This window comes from Hyperolius riggenbachi, chromosome 9, assembly GCF_040937935.1.
Source record: "Hyperolius riggenbachi isolate aHypRig1 chromosome 9, aHypRig1.pri, whole genome shotgun sequence".
Taxonomy (NCBI): Eukaryota; Metazoa; Chordata; class Amphibia; order Anura; family Hyperoliidae; genus Hyperolius; species Hyperolius riggenbachi.
In genome coordinates this window covers 45227892-45251442 of record NC_090654.1, presented here as the reverse complement: position 1 = coordinate 45251442, position 23551 = coordinate 45227892, and the positions used below count along the sequence as shown (strand labels likewise).

Genomic DNA, 23551 nt, shown 5'->3' with positions numbered 1-23551 from the left:
ACAGGTCTTCATAGATCAAGGCAAACAATAAGTTACAGGTCACACTTCCAGCAAATCATTTTGCCTCCTGCTAAGGGACATTTGACCAACCTTGCATAACCCTCCAGAAGCTGCGCCAGGCGGGCGTATGTCAGACGGGACTCTGGAACGCTGATTAAGAAGGGATAGCCAATGTTTTCGGGTCGGCAGGTAACCTTGTGTTCAGGCCAGTGGTTTTTCTGGCAAATCCTGCAGGGGAAAAAAAAAATCAGTATAAGAAATTATTCAGTGTTACATCCAAAGTTTTCACTTTCCACTGAACTTGGTTCAGCTAGGGGCGGGTTAACACAGTCAACTGACGGGCCTCCTGCGGCCTCTCAGTCAAATGCTTTTCTACAATTGTAAAGAAAAGCATTTGCCGGCTTCCGGGTTGAGGCAGTAGGCGACCCAGGAAGCTGCATGTTGCTTCCAGGGTTGGCTGAAACAATGGGAAAAATCGGGATCGGTGAGTGGCGTTCCCACAAACAAAGGTAAAATTATAGAAGTACTCAAATGGACAGCGCTTAAGCGACGGGCACCACAGCTAGCAGAAAATGACCAACAATCGCCCGTGTGACCCAGCCCTGAAGTAGGTGTCACAGTAGTTGCATTCCCATGGTATTAAATAAGGTTCTGTCTCTGAATATGCAGCTATAAAGGTGTGTACGTCCACTGAGTTATGGACGCTATTCACAATAATTGACTAACAAGCAATATTGCTTGTGGCCGCTCTCCCCTGGCCTGTATGAGCGTGGCCACACTGCGCTTGCACAAGGTACAGCCCACGCAGTAGCACTGAGGTTTTTCTTGGTGTACAAGCGGTTTCATGCTACTGCCCAGGGATGGACCCCACTTGAGACCATTGATAGTTAAATCTATGCGACATTTGTGGCTGCCTAGGCCTGATGCGGTGTAGTTTTAACACTGAAAGATCTCGAGCACAAGACAATAGCGCGTCCCCACTGGCACAGATCTACGATGGCTAAAGACAGCAGAATTCCATGCATCGGTCAGGAACCCTTTCATTGACTCCTGACCGCCTGATCACTGTCAGCCAATCACAGTGATCAGGAAGTGAAAATAGCTATTAAAGGAACACTATCGATTAACAGTTTTTTTTTCAATTGAGATAGGAATTGTTTGGGAAGTGCTGGTGTGTACATTTCACTGCTTATCGGTTTGTTTACGGTTATCAAAGTTCTTTCACACTTCACAGATGGCCACTACTGAATCATGAGGGGAGGGGGAATACCTCCCACTACATCTGTTAACCCAGTGTGTGAGAAAGCCCTCACTAGCAGTTGCCTGCGTCTCTGACTGAGCTGTCTAAATGAGAGCAGAGGAAATGTATCTTATGTGCAACATAAATATTTGTAATTGTGTGTGAAGCCTGACACCAGAGGCTTTTAATATATGGTAACTCTGCAGTCTGACATGCAAAAAACAGAGTAATAATGAAACAGAGATTCACCTATGCAAATGAAACATTCCAAAATGTACACACAATGAATTAAACTTTTTGCCTCTGATATTTAACATGAAAAGTAGGAACATGTTTACACAGCTACTTAGACAGTATTTGTACATTGCTATTTTAAAACACTTAGTTTGATAATGTTCCTTTAAGTTGTAGGTTCCTTGTGAAGAAGGAAAACAAGCACACTTACTGGTTGCAATATCCAACCCGATAGCACCTGGTGCAGCGCTTCAGCTTCTCCTCCTCGGAGACCTGCTTCTTCTGACAGGCGGAACATTTGGAGATCGGGATACTGGGAATCTGGGGTCGCTGCACAGAAAGATGGAGAAACATCAGAGCTCGCCCTGTGATTAGCGGGGCTCACTATTAAAAACACATTTCACTTAAACCGTACACAGATCAGAATTCCTAATGCCCGCACAGTATTGAGAATCAATCTCTCAGGTGACAATGCAGGGCCGAGGCTGTACATAGGCCTTGTATGGAGGAGGGCCAACGGAGAGGCAGGAGTGACATTACACGGTGGGCAGGTTAAGTGAGAAGAACAAGGCTCTCTGCCAGAGCTTGGCCAAGTCGATCCTCCGGGCAGAACTCGCTCGGCCTAATGAGGTAATGGAGAGGGGCGCAGGGAGAGGTTTTTTTTTTTTTTTTTTTTTTTTTTGGGTTACCTGTTCCGGTCCGGCTTTGCCTCTCATCCACCTGCAGCGATATACTCCTGGCATCCTTTTCTGACTTCCCATCAAATGTTATTACATGTGATCTGGACTCAGAGGATAGTGTCAGCAGTGCAGCGCCACCCGCTGGTGGAAGAGAGGTATGGAAGAGTCTCTGCCATCACCCCCTCTTCCACCACTGGGTGGCGCTGCACTGCTGACACTATCCTCTGAGCCCCGATCACATGTAACTTATGATGGGAAGTCAGGAGAGGATGCTGGGAGTATATCGTTGCAGGTGGATGAAGAGAGGAAGCAGGTCCGGCGTCTAAACGGGTGAATATAAAAGCTCCCTGCCGCCTGCTCTGCATACCCTGCCAGGCTGGGGAAGGCACATATCTGCCAGGTGATCGCTGCGGAATGCTTGATTCTGAGAGTTCTATTTGGGAGGGGTTTCGCCACAATATCAGCAACACAGACCCCCCTGATGATCTATTTGAAAAAAGTTAAACATTTCTGGTGGGAAAGGGGGCATCAGCTTCTGACTGGTATGAAGTTCAATACTGGGTTAATGTTCCTCTGTAAGAGGCCATCATAGGTGACTATACCCTAATGCACATTGTTCCAAGGCACTGGGTATTGGCCTGAAGAAGCGGGCTAGTACCTGTGAAACGCTTGGTCTTCGTGTTTTGAATGAAAAAAAAAATTCCAGTTGAAATGGTGTACTATCTTCCTGAGGGGTAAGAGAACACCTCTCTCTTTTATGATTTTTTTTTTAACTATAAAAAACTATTAACCCAATATTTTGGGCACCTCCATTCCCCACAAATTTCCAGTCAGACCACCTCTGGGAGGTAATAGTTTTAGCCAAAACAACATCTAGGAGAGCGACCATCCAGCATACGGCAGGACCTGAAGTACAGAACAGGCATGGTTTATTCCCCCGAAAGCCTATACAGTGGTTGCAGGGATCTACAACCCATCCTTGTGAGTATCCAGCTATATGCTTACAATTACTACACCATTGGGCTCCTGGGCTCACTTTACTTACCACATAGGTGATCCTGGAATTCACCACATGAAAACACCAAAACCTTCCTATATCTAATGCTGGGAATACACGGTTCAATTTGAGGTGATTAGATGGTTCGATGGATAAATTCCGGCATGTCCAACTTTCCTTTTGATCCTTTCGCCACTCAATTTCTGCTAGAAGTGAATAGAAAAAGATAAGAAAAACGAGCGGAAGATAAGAGAATCGACTTCAGAATCGAGCGGGAAAAACGATCGAGAGGAGAATCGAGAGCCAGAAACGAACCGTGTATTCCCAGCATTAGTATCGAACTTTAATCCTTTTCTTTCTCACAGATTGTCTTTAAGTTCAGCAGACACACACAAGAGGATGTGAGGGTGATTTGGGGAATACTATTACATCCATATTTGGGCATTAATGTGCACCGAATACAAAGAAAAATATCAAAAGGAGAGGCAGGATGTGAAATGTCACCGGTACCTGTTGGACCTGCAGCACAACAACGCGTTCCTTGGCGAGATCCTTCGACAGAACCTCAAAGCAGAAGAGCAAGTCAGAGGGGGACACGGAATCCACAGAGCAGGATGGGGTGAACATGCGGTGGAAGCGGTTCTTCGCCACCTAAAGAAAAACATTTCTGTAAATCTGAGGACTTCCAGGCCAGCTGGTACACTACGATGCGAGTCAATGGTTCATTCTATAAATATGGATCTAATTAGCCCCGCGCAGTCGCCTCTGACAGCCCACACACTAATCTTACCTCGGCAAGTCTAAGGTTCTCAGTCTTCACTCTTACACTCTGTGCGATGGACTCCAGCACATCAGAAGCGCTGGAATTCTCCTTACTGATACTGACCAGGAACTGTGCAGGAGAGGAGAGAGGTGGGGAGGAGAGGGAACACTTACTCTATGTGTAAACAAAGAATACCTTGTCATACATACAGTGATCACAAGAACTGCAACTTATCAGTTTACTGGGTCTAGCTGGCATGTCTGGTTCGGCTGCTGGCTGTGGTAAAGCATGGCACTGTACGGTCCCACGCCACACAAGTGAATGGGGCTGCTCTTTTGCACTACTTGAAATTGCATCTAGAGCAGATGTGTCAAACTCAATCATAAAAGGGGCCAAAATCTTAAAGAGGAACTTCAGTGAAAATAACGTAATAAAAAAAGTGCTTCATTTTTACAATAATTACCGTATGTATAAATGATTTAGTCAGTGTTTGCCTGTTGTAAAATCTTTTAGCTCCCTAATTTACATTCTGACATTTATCACATGGTGACATTTTTACTGCTGGCAGGTGATGTAGCTGCTGCTTGCTTTTTTGGCAGTTGTAAACAGCTATTTCCCACAATGCAACAAGGTTCACAGACAGGAAACTGCCAGGACCATGGTCCTCAAGGTTTCTTGTGGGAGGGGTTTCACCACAATATTAGCTATACAGAGCCCCCTGATGATCCATTTGTGAAAAGGAATAGATTTCTCATGGGAAAGGGGGTATCAGCTACTGATTGGGATGAAGTTCAATTCTTGGTCACAGTTTCTCTGTACACATGGTCTATGTCTTAAACATAGTCTAGGTTTATTCAACAGTCTCTAACTGACAAAACTATAGTGACCATCTTTGTGTCCCCCTCTGATCTTCCTGTCAGCCACACACACTATGCTGCATGCGTCTGGCTCCTGAGGAATGTCACATGATTCGTAAGAAGGAGGAAAGGAAGCACAGAGCATGTGACTGCCAGAAGGAACAGAGGAGATAATGTATTGCTGGAGCAGGCAAACATTACATGAATCCAAGGAGGGGGTCCCATGACAATTTCTTTGGCGGGTGGGCCGTAGGTTACTGCTGCATTCAGTGTCAAACTGACAATGTTTCAACCAGAAACTCTGTTCCAATCAATCCTCAGCGCTACATCCAAACTCCAGTAGTTAGCCAGAAATGACATATGCTGCAGCCACCAAGTGCTCAAAGAAATAGGTGACCGTCAGCGGAAGAAAAACCAACAATGCGTCAGCAGAAATGTCATGTTATAGTATTTATTCAAGTTGCATACACAAATATAAAACTGTACATAGAGGGCCCTTGTAACAGGGACCCTTTTGTAATAAGCAAGTGTCTCGTGCACACCCAGTGCACAACAAAGGGTATAACTGCGTAGTAAACGTCCAGTCTCCACAGCCCTACCGGTTTCAGCCTTCCGCCGTCGTTTGTGTTTTCTCTTGCGTCAGATTGGCCGAGACTGCCTGAAATGACGGGACCAGTACCGGCGCTGCAGAAGGCTGAGGACGGCGGTGTGGGAGCGATCTCTGCGCATGGGGCTGGAGGAAACCCCAGGTATGTATAAGGCTCCCTGCACACTGCACATCAGATTTGGATAACGATTTGCGACTCCAATTTTCCCTGAATGCTATCAACAGAAAAACGCAGAAAAAATGCAGCATACAGTAACGATTAAAAATTGGAATCGGACGTAAAAAAAAATAAAAATTAAAAATCGGAATTGCATGCAGTGTGCGGGGGGGGGGGAGGGGACTGAAACTTATTTTAATCCAACTCTGGTACACTTTGAGATTTAAAAAAAAAGCGCTATGGAGCCTCCAGGAAGTGGAATTTAGGATTAGGACTATAGGTTACAATGGTTTATCTCATCGGTTTACATTCACTTCAGGTTAACTTTAAAGGAAACCTGAAGTGAGAGGGATATGGTGGCTGCCATAGCTATGATCTTTTAAACACTACCAGTTGCCTGGCTGTCCTGCTGTTCTTTCAAGCATCAGTAGCATCTGAATCACCCACCTGAAATAAGCATACGGCAAACGGAGTCAGACTTCAGTCAAACCTCTGATCTCCATGCTTGTTCAGGGCCTATGACTAAACTTATCAGAAGATCAGCAGGACAGCCAGGCAATGTGCATTATTCAAAAGGAAATAAGTATGGCAACCTCCATTTCACTTTCAGGTTTGCTGGGTGCATAACCTCTCCTGCAAGGTTTTGCATGAGACCATAAAAAATGGCATTGGAGAAAGCCCTATGTTCCCTTATTTGCAGTAAGTGAGGCCATCATTATTAGAGGGACGCCTTGTAATCTTGAACACAAAACCTGTTACATAATGTACAAATGAGAAATGCTTCTTTACCCCGCTGATCAGCATTTAGAGGCAGTCTTACCTTCACAGGTTTCTTGTGCGGCTCTTTAGCGAAATAGTAGACTGTGAGCACTTTCTGCTTCTGTGGTAAGGGCACGGGTAAGTACAGGAAGGGATCAAATGTAATAGAAACCTGGTAAACAGAAAGAGTGTGAGAGGTTTGTCAACATTCTGCCTTTAGACCATAATCTGACGAACAGTTATGAGAAAATATACCATTTCTCCATATGTTAAAGGGATACATAAAGGGGCACTACAGCGAAAAACTGTAAAATTTAAAATATGTACAAACATATACAAATAAGTACATTTTTTCCACCGTAAAATGAGCCATAAATTACTTTTCCTATGTTGCTGTCACTTACAGTAGGTTGTAGAAATCTGACGGAAGTGACAGGTTTTGGACTAGTCCACCTCTTTATAGGGGATTCTCAGGGATATATTTATTTTCAAAGCACTTAGTGAATGGCAATTGCTCTGTCCAAGTGCCAAAAAATTGTGCAGTGAGCAGGGAAGCTGGCCAGCATCATTGTTCTAATCTTTTTTAGGGAATATCTTTATAAAGAATAAAAGCCTTGTTGAGAATCCCCTATGAAGAGATGGACTAGCCCAAAACCTGACACTTCTCTCACATTTCTACTACCTACTGTAATTGACAGCAACATAGGAGAAAAGTAATTTATTGCTCATTGTACTCTGGAAAAACGTACTTCTTATTTGGTTAGGTTTGCACAGATTTTAGATTTTACAACTTTTGGCCATAGTGCCCCTTTAAATAATAAAAAAAAAAAAAATCAGTTTTACTCACCTGGGGATTCTACCAGCCCCCTGCAGCCGTCCTGTGCCCTCGCAGCCACTCACGGATCTTCCTGTCCCCTGTCGACAGTTAGTTTTGTTTGGCCGACAGGCCCGGCCACGCGTAGTCTTCTTTGCCTTTCCGTCCGCAATAGCGTCCTGCATTACACCCCTAACATCTGTCTTATCCACTTGCATACCAGCAGTCTCTAGCCCCTTAAGCAACAGAGACTGCTGGTACCAAAAAATGGGGCCTTCCGACGTCTTGACTCACGGACCCGCCGCTCTTGCTGTTCACCCATCATTGCAGGCCACTCTCTCTGCCACCATTTCATTGGCTCCTGACCCTGTAAGCCAATGAGAAAGGCTGAACGTGATCACGGAGTCAGAAGCCAATGAAATCAGCTCCTGACTGGCTCACAGAGCTCTGCAGTCGGCCTGCAGATAACGGGAACAGCCATGAACGTAGATTGATGTAGATTTCAATGACCGCAGTCAAAAAGCGGTTAAGGTTCATAACCAATGCAAGATTTAATATTTAAAATGACCGATTGTTCCAACCGTCAACAACTCTCTTAAGAAAACAGCGGTAACCGATGTTGGCACATTTTCAAAGTCTGTCATGACTGATCACACCGGATCAATTTGGTCAACATCCCACGTGTGTACAGATCTTTAAAATAATCTATAAGCTAAAGTCTATGGAGCTTCCCCCTGCACCCCTCTTTGTTTAATGATTGTTGGCAATCTTCTTGTGGTCTATTGCTGTTGTGTACATCTCATCACTACTGCTGAATACTCACCTGAGGATTTATCGGTGAACCTCACAGCCTGACAAACAAAGTTCCCATATCCATCTTCCTACACACGAGAATACGTGGCGACAGGCGCGAATAGGAGGTCAAAGGATCGTGGTACTTTGTGCAGGAGTCGTTGGGGACCTTAAAGGGAACCAGAGACAAAGCACGCGCCTGTATTTTACCATATACATCAGTGGGAACAGAGAAAACACCTACCCTGCTCTCTGTTTCATTATTTACTGTTCAGGTTGCTTCTTATCAGCCCAGATTAAATCCCCGACTGAGCATTCAGTCTGGCTTTGTTCAGGAATCTTTATAGCTAAGTCTGTCTTCTGTGCTGTCTTTTCAAGCCCAAGCCTGCCCTCTTGTGGTTCTGCTTAGGAATCATTATAGCTGAGTCATTATAGCAAAGCCAGGCTGAATGCTTAGTCAGGGATTTTATCTGGGGTGATAAGAAGCAATCTGAACAGTAAATAATGAAACAGTGAGTAGGGTAGGTGTTTTCTCTAATGTTCCCACTGATAAATATATGGTAAAATACATGAGGGCACTTTGTCTCTGGTTCACTTTGAAGATCTGATCTGTCATGCCGGGCGCAAATCATCAGATTAATTGCGCATATGTACCCACGTCGCGAAATTGCAGAAACGATTGCTTATCACTAAAAAAAAAAATATATATCACCAGTCATTGCTAAAAATCCCGTCGTGGGTACAGGCCTTAAAGCTCTTTAGTGTAAAGACTGTGGAAATTTTGTTCATCTGCAGTTCCTAGCAACCGATCCGGTTTGTGCCAAAATCAATTCCGGGTACAACTCACGTTGTACTTGGCGAAATAAATAGATTCGGAATTCAGTCTTGCACTGAGTATTTGGCTTTGGACTATATACTGTACTTGCACCATCTAGTGGCTGAATGGGATATGTGCAATTTTGTAGGTTATGGTCCTGATTTTCTTCCACATTGTAATTTCTCTGAACTCCACAGCTTTTCATAAGTGCCATCTCAGGTCTTAACACAATACAGCATTTGTTCCTTCCCAACCAAGCATAGCTGCTACAACTCTTTGGTGGCCTCCCTTAATGAGGTGACCCCGAGCTCCCACGCTCCACTCAAAATATATTTCAAGGAAAAAACAACAGGGCCAGGCAGATTTCTCCAGACACAATTCTACAGCTACATTCCAAATGTGGATTCAAAAAGATTAGAGTTTAAAACAAGCAAACTACAATGAGATGGCTTTCCAAGAACAGTATTTTATTACCTAAAGAACATTGACTATGCCCCCCAATGTTTTTCTGTGATGTTCCCTCAATTATTTTCCATTAACAATTTGTGTTACTTTAGGTCACTGGAAGATGCCCAGGACCACAAAACGAGGAGATGTCCATTTTGACTTATTCCCACTATGCTCTTCAAGCAAACAAACTGATCATGTAGCAGGCAGCATTTCCGACAATGAGACTAAATGACTGTGGTGGGTAGCAAATGGCACTTGATCATTGGAATGAGAAAAGGGTAGCTGTCAATTCCTGCTAAGCTTTCCATGAGTTCGGTTACCTCAGGAGCTCTTCGGGAGGGAACTTCTGGAGCCAAAGGGTTCTGTCAGCTCAAAAGCACAACTCCTGGAGCCAAGAGGTTCTATCAGCTCAGAAGCACAACTCCTGGAGCCAAGAGGTCCTGTCAGCTCAGAAGCACAAGTCCTGGAGCCAAGAGGTTCTATCAGCTCAGAAGCACAACTCCTGGAGCCAAGAGGTTCTATCAGTTCTGGGCACCACATTACAAACAAGATATTGCAGTTTTAGAGCAGGTGCAGAGACGAGCTACAAAATTGATACGTGGGATGGAAGGTCTCGCTTAAGGTTAGATAAACTGGGTTTATTTAGTCTAGAGAAAAGACGCCTTAGAGGGGATCTAATTAACATGTATAAATACATCAGAGGGCAATATAATAGCTTGGCGGATGAGTTTTTTGTCCCTAGGCCTTCTCTAAGGACTAGAGGACATGAGCTGCGCATGGAGGAAAAACGTTTTAGCCATTTATTTAGGAAAGGGTTCTTTACAGTAAGATTGATTAAGATGTGGAATGCATTGCCACAGGAAGTAGTTATGGCAAACTCTATACCTGCATTTAAAGGGGGCTTAGATGCTTTCCTTGCGTTGAAAGACATCCATGGCTACAATTACTAGGTTATGCCTAATGATGTTGATCCAGGGATTTTATCTGATTGCCATCTGGAGTCAGGAAGGAATTTTTTCCTTTTGGGGCTAATTGGACCATGCCTTGTGGGGTTTTTTTTCGCCTTCCTCTGGATCAACAGGGGTATGTAGGGGGCGGGCTAGAGTTGTACTTTGTACTGGTTGAACTCGATGGACGTATGTCTTTTTTCAACCAAAATAACTATGTAACTATATCAGCTCAAAAGCACAACTCCTGGAGCCAAGAGGTTCTGTCAGCTCAGAAGCACAACTCCTGGAGCCAAGAGGTTCTGTCAGCTCAGAAGCACAACTCCTGGAGCCAAGAGGTTCTGTCAGCTCAGAAGCACAACTCCTGGAGCCAAGAGGTTCTATCAGCTCAGAAGCACAACTCCTGGAGCCAAGAGGTTCTATCAGCTCAGAAGCACAACTCCTGGAGCCAAGAGGGTCTATCAGCTCAGAAGCACAACTCCTGGAGCCAAGAGGTTCTATCAGCTCAGAAGCACAACTCCTGGAGCCAAGAGGGTCTATCAGCTCAGAAGCACAACTCCTGGAGCCAAGAGGTTCTGTCAGCTCAGAAGCACAACTCCTGGAGCCAAGAGGGTCTATCAGCTCAGAAGCACAACTCCTGGAGCCAAGAGGTTCTGTCAGCTCAGAAGCACAACTGGAGCCAAGAGGTTCTGTCAGCTCAGAAGCACAACTCCTGGAGCCAAGAGGTTCTATCAGCTCGGAAGCACAACTCCTGGAGCCAAGAGGTTCTGTCAGCTCAGAAGCACAACTCCTGGAGCTAAGAGGTTCGATCAGTTTAGAAGCACAATTCCTGGAGCCAAGAGGTTCTATCAGCTCAGAAGCACAACTCCTGGATCCAAGAGGTTCTATCAGCTCAGAAGCACAACTCCTGGAGGTTCAAAAACACATTTTTTTTAAAGATTCTTTAAAGTTCAAAAACACATTTCATGTACAGTGCTTTCTATTATTGTAGTAAATGCAAAAAGGTGGTAGGGAGCACCAATGTGTAGTGAGACAGCGTGAATAGACACCAACCCTAGTGCCACTTGGGTACAATGCCAGAGAACAGGATGGACCGGCACCACCAAAAGTAATTGATAGCTCTTTATTCATAAAAAGAGATTATTAATAATTCCTTTTTTTGTATAGCGCTTTTCTCCTGTCCGACTCGAAGCGCTTGTGAGGCAGCCACTAGAGCGCACTCAGTAGACAGTAGCAGTGTTAGGGAGTCTCGACCAAAGAACTCCTTACTGAATAGGTGCTGCCGGCTTACTGAACAGGCAGAGCCGAGATTCAAACCCAGGTCTCCTGTGTCAGAGGCGGATAGGGCAGCAAGTGACATATCAGCCCTTTATCAAAGGCACAAGCAGTTTGATAAAGGGCTGAGATTACCCAAAACAGCTGTCTGTCACTTGCTGCCCTATCTTTTTTTTTTATGGATAAAGAGCTATAAATTACTTTTGGCCATGCCGACCCATCAATGCTGGGTACACACTGAGATTTTATGGCCAATTTACTTTCAGATCGATTATTTCCAACATGTCCGATTTGCTTTCCGATCGATCTCCGAGCATTTACCAGACATGATGGATATAATCGATCTGACAGCAAATCGTCCAGAAAATCTCATAGTGTGTACCCAGCATAAGTTAGTATTTTTACTATAGACTCCACAATTATAGTGCCCCCCTAAAACAATACTCTTTATTACATTACTCATTATGGTGCCCCTCTATATACTGCCTCCCTATTCTATTGCCTTTTGTGAATGTGCTCCATATTATTCTAACCTCCAATCTAGTGCTGCTTTAAAAGGAGAACTGTAGTGAGAGGTATATGGAGGCAGCCATATTTCCTTTTAGACAATACCAGTTGCCTGGCTGTCCTGCTGATCCTCTGCCTCTAATACTTTTAGCCATAGACCCTGAACAAGCATGCAGCAGATCAGGTGTTTCTAATATTGTCAGATCTGACAAGATTAGCCACATGCTTGTTTCTGGTGTTATTCAGCCAAATAGATCTGCAGGGCTGCCAGGCAACTGGTAATGTTTAAAAGGAAATAAATATGTCAGCCTCCATATTCTTCAATACAGATCTTTTAACAGTACCCCCTCTTATAGTTTGCTCTATTAAAGAGAACCCGAAGCCTTAAAAATATCTATTTTAACTTACAATTTTTCTTGAGTATAATGCCAATAGCTGAAACGCTGCATTCACGCGGCTAAACAATGCCTCTTTACCCCCCAAATACCGGCGCAAAAATCCACCATTTTCAAAGTCATGGATTTTGCTACCTGGGGAGGCAGAGCTTTTCACTGTAGCTCTGCCTCCAGTTGCGTCAATCTGCGCGCGGATCTTCGCCTCTCCCCGCCCCTCTCAGTGAAAGAAGACAGAGGGGCGGGGAGAGGTGGCATCCGGAGCAGATTGACACGACCAGAGGCAGAGCTACAGAGGAAAGTTCTGCCTCTAAGGAAGCTATCCCCGGATTTTGCCCCGGGGATTTGGGGGGTAAAGAGGCATCGTTTAGCTGCGGGAATGCGGCGTTTCAGCTATTGGCATAATACTCTAGAGCAGAGGTACCCAAACTTATTTGGTCAAGGGCCGCGTCAACATACTTCAGACTGCCCGGGGGGCCAGAACATACATAAGTTTAAAAACATTACATTGAATCTAGGTATTGATTCACCCCAATCATGCCTGGAGGAGAACTCCCAGCAGCAGCCATTCAGTCATGTGGCACTCGAAAAACATCTGTGCACCAGACAGTGAAGCATACCCAGGTGACAACCTGACGTCCAGTTGGACAGCAGTGTAACCTAATGCAGAAATGGATTGGAAGCGAATGACTGCTCACTGGCTTCATGTGGATGGGTGGTGCCAGCACTCCTATTCTATATGCGGGCCACTGATATGTAAGGGTGCAGTGGGCCACATCTATAAGTTATACATTTTGGTTTGGGTTCCCAGTGAAAAAGCCTTGGAGGGCCGCATTCGGCCCGCGGGCCTTAGTTTGAGGACCACTGCTCTAGAGGAATTGTAAGTAAAAAGATATTTTATAGGGCTTCAGACTCTAAACTCCACCCCTACCACATTCAAAGAAAGCATACAATGAGTGAAGAGGACAAAGAGGAGCCAAATAGGTACTACCGAAACATTCTCAGTCCGCCACTGTCACGAGAGGAGAAATTGCCAGGGAACCCGTGCAAAGACCTCAAGGAACCTGGTTGAAAAATCCTGCTCGAGACACACAAATTCTGGACCTGAAATGTTCTTGCCCCTCCGAAGAATAACTCCTGGAGCAGAGAGGATCTATTACCTCACAACCTCTTAGGGCCTAGGTTCTATCAGCTCGGGAGCATAACTCCTAGAGCCAAAAGCACCTTTATTGTGTACTCTACCCAAGAAACAAAAGCTGGGCAACCACTCTCATTTTACGTCAGATAGTAGAGAAGTCACCTGAAAAGTCATATGGAAAAATAAACACCACAATATTATACACACTCACCTTAGCACAGATGGGACAAACCAGCTTTGACTTGTACTGGCCCTGGAACAAGTCCACCACAAAGGAGTCATTCCTCATCTTATGCCGCAGCCATGCTTCATCAGCAACCTCCTGCCAGGAAACAGTGCCAGGACATTCATACATGGTATCACTTACATAATTATGCCCCCAAAGCATCCTACACTGATAACTGCAGAAACTGTGGGCTGCCACCTCTAACTTTCCATTTTTGTTTCTTCTTTACACCTCCTTGGTGAGGTGAAAAAAAGATGGAAGCGCTAATCCAGAGCATGGCTCGGGGTGACCACTGAGAGGTATAGGAAAAAAGAAGAAGCTGGGATCACTAATCCCAAGCATGGCTCGGGGTGACCGCTGAGAGGTATGGGAAAAAAAGAAGAAGCTGGGATCACTAATCCCAAGCATGGCTCGGGGTGAACGTTGAGAGGTATAGGAAAGCATAGTGCGCGCAGCGGTGGTTGTAACTCCCCTCCCATGGATCGGGACACTCGTAGCCCATCTTCTTCCGGCCCTCAGAGGCTCTTGATCCCTTGGTTAGGATTGTCGTTTGTCAAAAGACTACATATGGCGATCTCACCGTAGGGGTAGAGCGCCACCTGGAGGACAGGAGGGAGAATGGCAGTGCTGGATTCCGAGGAGTGGAGTCTGTGCAGTTCAGTTCCACTTAAAGAGACTCAGAGCCGAGTCTTCCTGCTGTTTCTTTTTTTGTTTTTTTACTTACCCGGGGGCTTCCTCCAGCCCCATAAGCATGGCTGTGTCCCTCGCAGTCATTCTCAGCGCCTCCGTTCAGCTGCTATCTTCCCCGGTAAGCGGCTCAGTGATGTCAGCGGTGGACCTTCTGCGCATGCGTGGACCTTTTGCACAAGCGCAAAAGACCCTCGCGGATGTTACTCAGCCAGACTGAGCCGCGTACCGGGAGTTGACTGCGGCTGAACGGAGGACTGCGGGAGGACGGCGATGGACACATCCATGCTTATGGGGCTGGAGGAAGCCCTGGGTAAGTAAAAAACAGCAGGAAGACTCATCTCTGAGTCTCTTTAAGCTGTGTTCTCACTATAGCAGAAAACAGACATTTTTTGGCTGTTTTACCTCATTGCAGAACTGACAGTCGACAGATCCTATTCTAGACTTGTCAGTCTGAAGCATATCCGTTGGGGTAAGCGGACTGTACTTTTGTGCTGTCTGCAGTTTTTCCCGGAGAGCGAATGCATTTCCCATATAACCTGTGGTAGAAACGCACATGCTCTAGTCACCTCCTGAACCACAACGGACCATCGGAGCATACACTACAATGTCCGCTACCACTGGAGGCTTGGCTAAAGTGGGAGCCTAGCCTTAAAGTGAAGCCAAGGTGAGAATGATATGGAGGCTGCCATATTTATTTCCTTTTAAAAAATACTAGTTGCCTGGAAGCCCTGTCGGTCTATTTGGCTGCAGTAGTGTCTGAATCACACCAGAAACAAGCATGCAGCTAATCTTGTCAGATCTATCAATAAGGTCAGAAACACCTGATCTGCTGCATGCTTGTTCAGGGTCTATGGCTAATAGTATTAGAGGCAGAGAATCAGCAGGACAGCCAGGCAACTGGTATTGCTTAAAAGGAAATACAGATGGAAGCCTCCATATCGCTCTCACCTCAGGTTCACTTTAAGAACTGACTGCTCATTTGCAGCCCTATATATTATTCCAATTGTATCAAGATAATCCCTATTTATTTCACTTGTCAATGGTTTTCTTATGATGGGTGTAAAGCTACATCTCCTTGCTCCAATAGTAAGTGCATAAACCAAGACTCCTTCCTTCTTCACTGATATCATCCAACTTTAAAGGTTTCTGTGTCCCATGTTTCTGTGTTGGACATTGAGCTGGTTAAAGAGAATCTGTACTGTAAAATTCTTACAATAAAAAGCATACCATTCTATTCATTATGTTCTTCTGGGCCCCTCTGTGCTGTTTCTGCCACTCCCTGCTGCAATCCTGGCTTGTAATTGCCAGTTTTATGCAGTGTTTACAAACAAAACACATAGCAAGTGATAGGCTGAGAGTAGCTTAGTTTTTGAGTCATACAGAGTGTGCAGGGGGCCTGGAGAGGTTGTGTATAGCTTCTATCCAATCACAAGCAGCAGAGCACATTCCAGCCTGACTGCCTCAGCCCGACAGAGGAGAGAAGATTAGATCATAAAACAGAGATAATACAGCCACTGTGCAACTAGGAAAGGCTGCAGTAAGCCAGATCACATTAGAACAGCTATAGGAACATATAGGATAGAAGAAATAAGGCTCAAATGTTGTTACAGAGTCTCTTTAAGAACCCTCTAGACATGATTTGTCTGATAGACAGAGTACACTTTAAGTACTGAAAACTTGGATCACTTTGATGTAATTTGGGAGGAGTGGTTGGTATATAGAGATCTGCATCGAGTTCCTCTTCCATTTTGTGGGCGAGTGGGGTGGTAATTGTACAGACTGTGTACATTATGTTGCCATTCACTGGCGTATTTTATTTCTTTGCTTGGGGGCTTCTTTGTTTAGAGCAGGGGTCTCAAACTCAATTTACCTGGGGGGCCGCAGGAGGCAAAGTCAGGATGAGGCTGGGCCGCATAAGGAATTTCACAATCGCGGTGCCTCTGCCCGCCCCTCTCACTCTTCCTTCACAGAGAGGGGCGGGGAGAGGCGGCAATCCGTGCGGCGATTGACATCAGGAGGGGTAGAGCTGAGGCTGAAAGCTCTGCCCCTTCCAGGAAAGGCCGGCGAATTGCCCCCAGGCCGATTTGGGGTCTCTGCAGCCCTCGTTTAGCGGTGGGGATGCGGCGGATTACTTGGGAGCACTTAAGCGAACTATAAGGAAGCTTTTAGCCGGCGAGGGCCACAAAATATTGTATCGAGGGCCGCAGATGGCCCGCGGGCCGCGAGTTTGAGACCCCTGGTTTAGAGGGTCTGGGTGATTGCAAGACTGCACGGTTTTGTTTCATTCTAGTTCTGGTCTATCTTTATTATGTATTGTTCTATTAAAGAGGAACTGTAAGCACATCATCATCTCATCACCAGCATGAAGCTGATGTACACTTTATCGGTGAAAACAAGTTTTTTTCCAGAAAGAAGTAGCAAAATCCACATTTAATACAGTTTTAAGGCATAAGCCCCGCCCACCTAATGATGTAAGTCCGCGGCTGAATATTAATTGAGCCTAGGACGAACAGCCTTCTGGGTAGTAGCAGTTGTAAAAGAAGGAAAAAAAAGCTGACGTCATCTCTGCAGGACACCTCGCGCAGAGGGGGAAGTGTACAGAGATAGCACCAGCCCGTGTGTGTGTCTCTCACTTCTTAGAGCGCTCTTCCTGCTCGGGTGGTCAGCACAGGGTCACTAGAGAATGTCACGGGAGATTTCCCAGTGGGCCTTTTGCAGCTGATGCCCCGCCCACAGGCTGATTTGTTTCCACATGCCGGTGGAGACTGGGGCAGGAGAAGGAGTGACTGTGAGCAGCGTGTGTGTGCGCTGTCTGCTCAGAGTTCACCAAGTATCCCTGCTGCTGTAGAACACACACGGACGGTCAAAACTCCGCCCATGACGGCTGAAGCCCCGCCCACGGACGACCAAAACTCCGCCCATGACGGCCGAAGCCCCGCCCCCGCAATGGACTGTGAAGTATTATGTAGAGTCCCTCCAGCCAGGTAGAGCATGTGTCTGGCAGGTGGAAGCCCTGCCTGGAGGAAGCCCCGCCCCCTGCAACATTGGAGAACTGGGCAGCTGTAGCCAGGAGGCAGTAAGTATGCATCTACCTCGCCAGCCCCCACTAGCCCCCAGCGACCTCCTCCCACCCCCACTAGCCTCAGTGACTTTATCCCTGCCCCCACTAGCCTCAGTGACCTCCCTCCCCCCCACTAGCCACAGTGATCTACTCACTAGCCCCACTGACCACCTCCCTCCCCCCACTAGCTCCAGCAAACTGCTCCCTCCCCTCACTAGCCCCAGTGACCTCCTCCCACCCCTCACTAGCCCAGTGACCTTCTACCTGCCCCCCACTAGCCCCTGTGACCTCCTCCCACCCCTCACTAGCCCAGTGACCTTCTACCTGCCCCCCACTAGCCTTTGTGACCTCCTCCCACCCCTCACTAGCCCAGTGACCTTCTACCGCCCCCCACTAGACCCAGCGACCTCCTCCCACCCCTCACTAGCCCCAGTGACCTCCTCCCACCCCTCACTAGCCCCAGTGACCGCCTCACACCCCTCACTAGTCCAGTGACCTTCTACCTGCCCCCCACTAGCCCCTGTGACCTCCTCCCACCCCCCACTAGCCCAGTGACCTTCTACCTGTCCCCCACTAGCCCCTGTGACCTCCCACCCCTCACTAGCCTAGTGACCTTCTACCTGCCCCCCACTAGCCCCAGCGACCTCCTCCCACCCCTCACTAGCCCCAGTGACCTCCTCCCACACCTCACAAGCCCAGTGACCTACCTGACCCCCACTAGCCCCAGTGACCTCCTCCCACCCCCACTAGCTCCAGTGACCTTCTCACACCCCCCACTAGCCCCAGTGACCTCCTCCCTCCCTCCACTAGCCAAAGTGATCTCCTCCCTCTCTCCTCACTAGCCCCAGTGAACTCCTCCCTCTCCTCACTAGCCCCTGTGACCTCCTCCCTCCCATTAGCCCCAGTGACCTTCTCCCATCTCCCATTAGCCCCCGTGATGTTCGTAAATGCTGCTTTCTTATGCCTCGCTGTTACATCATAACGTTAGCTCCGCCCATACAATGGCATGGCCACGCCCATTTTTTGCCGCGGCGCAGACCCCCACCCCCAGTCTTCGTTGCTGCGCGCGCCACATTCCACACCCCCCCCATTTTTTTGCCGCTGCGCCCACCACGCCTCCCCCACCCGTCCCAGGTTGGACCCACAAAAATTTGGTCACTCTAGAATAGGTGTTATTCAGATTTCATCCTACTAATTGCAGCACCTGTGCGGGAGGGGGGGGGGGGGGGGGGGGTTAATCTTACCCTTCAGCTGTCTTCTTAGCTCCGCCCATTGGCGCCTTCCACGCTGCGTTCCAACCTGGCATCATGTGACTATACATTTCCTCCTTCAACCTGGAAGGAGGAAGTGTTTGTAATCACATGACGCCAGATTGGAAAGCAGCGTGGGAGGCACCGATGGACGGAGCTAAGAAGACAGTTAATGGGTAAGATTAACCTCCCCTCGCCCACCCTCACTGGTGCTGCAATTAACTGGATGAAATCCGAATAACACCTATTCAGATTTCATCCGAATTCGTGATTTGAGCATGCCTGATCTAATCCCTGCCATATGTACAGTATGCTAACCAAGGCATTACTTCTTACTAAAGGAGAGGGAGCTTCATCCAAAGTTTTTCTGGGAAAACTTTAAATAACACCGCTACTTATTTTATGCATATTTAGTAATTTCCATGACCCATTTTTTGCTAACCATCTACCCCAACTAGTGGACCTGCACAATACCCTCTTTAAAAAAATTCCTGGAACCGACCCGGCATAGTCATGTTGACTATATTCAGAGGAGTTTACAATCTAATCCCTACCATAGTCTATTGTCTGCCATATTATTAATATGGTACCACACAGCAGTACTTTACAGAGTACATAGGCATCATATGTGAGCTCTAAATTATGGGGCGAGTGGGCCCCAGGTTGAACATTCTCAGTGTCCCAGTCCGACCCTGGGTCAGCAGGAATTTCTCTGGGCCATCCGTCTCCTCCGCTCCCAGCCTCTCCCTGAAGGCTGCATCATCTCGCCCTTCCTGCTTGCAGAGTGTAATATATCCTCCGTGTATACCTTACCCAGTGTTCTGCGTTGCTTCCCTCTGCTCACTTCTTCAGCTGTCATCAGAGCCGCTCAGTGTACTGAACTGTTTTTAGTCACATGCTGCACAATAGTTCAATCTCTGATGACAGCTGCAGAGTGGAGTGACACAACACTGGACAAGGTATACAGGGAGTATAGCCTGCATTTAGCAAGGAGAAGGGAGAGAGATGCTGCAGCCTGCAGGGGGGAGGGAGGCTTGCAGGTACATGATAGTAATTCAGGGAGGGGGGAGCTCTAGTGTACAGTAAAATAATGCTCCCTAGGTGTAGTGGGTGTATTGTGTGTGTGTGTGTGTGTGGGGGGGGGGGGGGGTCATAAACTGCTGCCACACATGCATGGGGGAGGGTCCACTAGAATACCAAGGAATACAGGAATACAGCTAAAAGGTATGGGGGGCTACCATACTAATCGGGGGTTAACAAGAAATTTTAAGCAAGCCTGTTTTATACTTACCTGGGGCTTCCTCCGGCCTCCTTGAGGCCACTTCATCCCTCGCCATCTCCCCGGGCCACTCCTGTCCCCCGTTTCACCGGCAGCATCTGCTCCCTGATCGCACCCCGTATCCGGGAGCATTTTGCACCTGCCATGGGGAGCTCAACTCAGCTAGAGTATCAGGCTGTCCAGGAGAGGCCCCGGGGAGACGGTGAGGGACCGAGCGACCTCATGGGGGCTGGAGGAAGCCCCAGGTAAGTATAAAGCCTGACACGACTATTGTCTCAGGTACACTGTAAAGCCAGTAAGTATTTATACATACCTGGGGCTTCCTTCAGCCCCTCTGCACCACTGATCGCTCCCACGCCATCTTCCTCCGCCTTCTTGTTCACATGCGCAGTGCGCCGCGACTCGCTCAGCTAGCAGGACTGTTAATGGGAGAAAAAGAAGGCGGAGGAAGACGGCGTGGGAGCGATCAGTGCGGAGGGGCTGGACGAAGTCCCAGGTATGTATAAATCTTTTATACTTACTCGTCTCTAGTACACTTTAAAGAGAACCGGGACTGAAAATAAAAAGTAAAAATAACCATACACTGGTCATACTTACCTCCTGTGTAGTCTACGGCTCAATCTCGTTCTCCTCTCCTGCGTCCCATTTGTCCACTGGGATCAATAGAATTCTCCGTCCTCCATTTTAAAAATGGCCATTACCCCCTAACAGCTTCCTGGTCAGCACACTGTTAAACTGTAATATCATAGGGAAACATAGGGAAACATGGACATTACCTTGCACATTCCGTTGTAACTGACAACTGCTGATATATAACTGACAGCAACTGGTATATTTCAGTTCTGACAAAATACACTGTAGGAAGAAAATGTGGAGCTTCTGAGAGGAACTGACGGTGAGGTTAGTATGTAATATTCATTTGCAGCTACATCATGTGTTTATTTCAAATAATTTTACATCGCTTCAGATTCCCTTTTAGTCAAACGACATGCAGTTTCATTTTTCTGGGGCTTCTTGCAGCTCCCTGAAGTCATCTTGTGCCCGCGCTGTCCTTCCACGACCCTCCAGTCAGCATCAGTGACCCTTCTCAAAGTTGGTTAGTTGTGGCCAGTCGCGAGGTACTACGCATGCTTGGCCCTGGGCTGCATGCATCCTGATAGTAATGATTTTTTCTGTACTGCGCATGTGCAGAACGCTGCCGTGCACAGGAAAGCGATGCAGCGCCCGCCCTGGGGCCACACTTTCAGCTTATTGGAGGCCGATACAGCTGACGAGAGGATCGCGGACTGACAGCATGGGCACAGGATGACTGGAGGAATACTGTGAGAAAACCAGGGTTTAAGGGAATACTTTAGAGAAGGAGAGGGGACCACTTGACTGCCAGGGAAGACTTTGAGGGGGAACCACTAGACCACCAGAAAATACTGCCAGGAGGGTAGGGGATAACTAGTGGATCAGGTAATTCAGGAAACTGCTCCAGCAAGCGCCTAATAGTCACCAATATAAGGTAGTGATAATTGGTGCCAAGGCATTGATCAAAAATCAATCAGACATTTTTGGGAATCGATTCCCAGTAGGAATCTGCAAGGAATTGAATGAGAAAATCGATAAGTGTATGAGCACTTTGACGCTATGCTGAAACTTGATACTAACTGTATAGAAACAGCCTGATCTGCTTTCATTTTGCTTTCTCCTCTATGGGCCCTTTTCCATTACAAACGCGATCGCAACTACGCTGCATTTGTGATCGCACATGCTGCTTTATCCACTTGCCGCATTTACGCTGTATAGCTGTTGGGATTGGAGCACGATTACAACGAGAATCACGCAAGTCGACAGCTGCATTCTGGGAAAAAATGGGAGCACTAGTGGGAAATGAGCACCGCAATGTATATGTAAATCGTGGTGCTCTCGCAATCAGTAAAAATCACAGCCAGTGGAAAGGGGCCCAGCCCATTACAATAAATCACCCTTTTTCCATACATTTACCCTGTTGCAATTACTTACTAAAACTGCTTTACAACAACCATTCAATTTTGTTTGTATGGTTCTCTATCTGCACTTCTCTCCACACATGCATTGGGCGCCTACAGATGACATCAGTCAGTTAAAAAAAAAAAGTGGTTACAGCCTAGTATAGCAGTTACAACTGCTGGAAGAAAAAAAAAACTGTTACTCTGCCAGGAGTAAAAATGGTTCGTCTCATCACTCTCTAGGAGTCCGTTTTTTTTTTGTTTTTTTTTCTGCTTACAGTTCCTCTTTAAGGTGCTCCTATGCATTTGTTTGATCTTTTTGATAGATCTTTTCCCGACTCCACAGCCCTGGTAAGCTCCACTTCTGTCCTTGGTCTAACATGTACATAGAATTCTGCTTAAAAAAAGAAGTACGTATAGCTTCTTGTACCTCGTCTGGCCTTCCATCCGAGTCCACAGTCTCTGTGTATGGCTTGTTCTGAATCCTGTTCAGATCTTCATGGAGACCATCCAGAAGGAAGGCCATAAACTCCTGAGCATCGTGCTGGGCGTAACCAGTGAACTGGCTGGCTTTACTGGCAACTATTGCCTGTGAAGAGAAGGTTGATTTTCAATAAGGTCTGCAGCCAATAATTACTTCCATACAAGTGCATAACATCTATAGACTGTTAACCTCCCTGGCGGTAGCCTTGAGTCAGGGTTGGGGTGGAGAACAGCAGCTCAGAGCGGTAACCCTGAACCTGACTCGTGGTAGCCGCTGGGAGCTCTATGCCGAGTATAACAGATCCAGACATCTGTAGTCATTCTCCTTCCTGTCCTTGGAGGCCCTGCATCACTCTGGTGAGATCGCCATTTGTCGTCATGACGACAGACAGCAATCTCACTACAAGGTTACAGCGCAACCCAGAGGACAGAGGGTGAATTGCAGGGCTGGATTCCAGGAAGGTGAGTAAATGCAGGGCTGCTGCAGATCTCTGTGCAGTATGATTGTTTTTCAAATTTTAGGGTCCCAAAAATACGGAAATAATTATACCGCCAGGGAGGTTAAAGTGGAATTCAGGGCTGTGGAGTCGGAGTCGGAGTCGTGGAGTCGGAGTCGTGGAGTTGGGCAATTTTGGGTGCCTGGAGTCGGAGTCGGAGTCGGGAAAAAATGCACCGACTCCGACTCCGACTCCTAATGAATTTGTAACTGTAATTAAAATAGAAAATATGATAAAATGTTCTATTTCTCAGATAATAGTCATGAAAAATAATGGATATATACAGTATATATACAGTAATAGCTGTGCTTAGTCCACAAAAATGAAATAAACCAATCAAAATTAGTTACTTGTGCTGCTTCAATAAAGCAGTCCCCGTATTTTTAAGGTCAGATATACAAATCTGATTGTGACTGTTTATATGATGTGTACACAGGAATCTCTTATATATACTAAATAACATCTATGCTGTAAGAATAAAGCCTGATGTGTAGCTGTGTCACTAATAGAGATGGTCAACGAGATGGAAATAATTCTGCATTGATGCTGATTTATGCAAATGTATGCACTCCCTTTGCTGATGAAATCAAATAATTTGATAGGTTGTTAAAATTTGGTTTGGTGACTACAAATTAAAGGGTAACTGAGACGGATGAAAAGTAAAGT

At 46.6% G+C, this 23551-nt stretch overlaps 1 protein-coding gene across 3 annotated transcripts in view; it reads right to left on the bottom strand.

Annotated features, from left to right (window-relative positions):
* Positions 1-23551, bottom strand: part of USP19 (ubiquitin specific peptidase 19) — a 157312-nt gene that overhangs the window by 38532 nt on the left and 95229 nt on the right. For all 3 annotated transcript variants that reach the window (XM_068252644.1, XM_068252645.1, XM_068252646.1), the window contains exons 13-19: positions 22336-22494; positions 13638-13748; positions 6356-6466; positions 3942-4043; positions 3662-3802; positions 1686-1804; positions 91-228 (exon numbers count right to left, since the gene is read on the bottom strand). In XM_068252644.1, coding sequence (XP_068108745.1) covers positions 91-228; positions 1686-1804; positions 3662-3802; positions 3942-4043; positions 6356-6466; positions 13638-13748; positions 22336-22494 — 881 coding nt within the window. The remainder of the gene's footprint in view (positions 1-90; positions 229-1685; positions 1805-3661; positions 3803-3941; positions 4044-6355; positions 6467-13637; positions 13749-22335; positions 22495-23551) is intronic.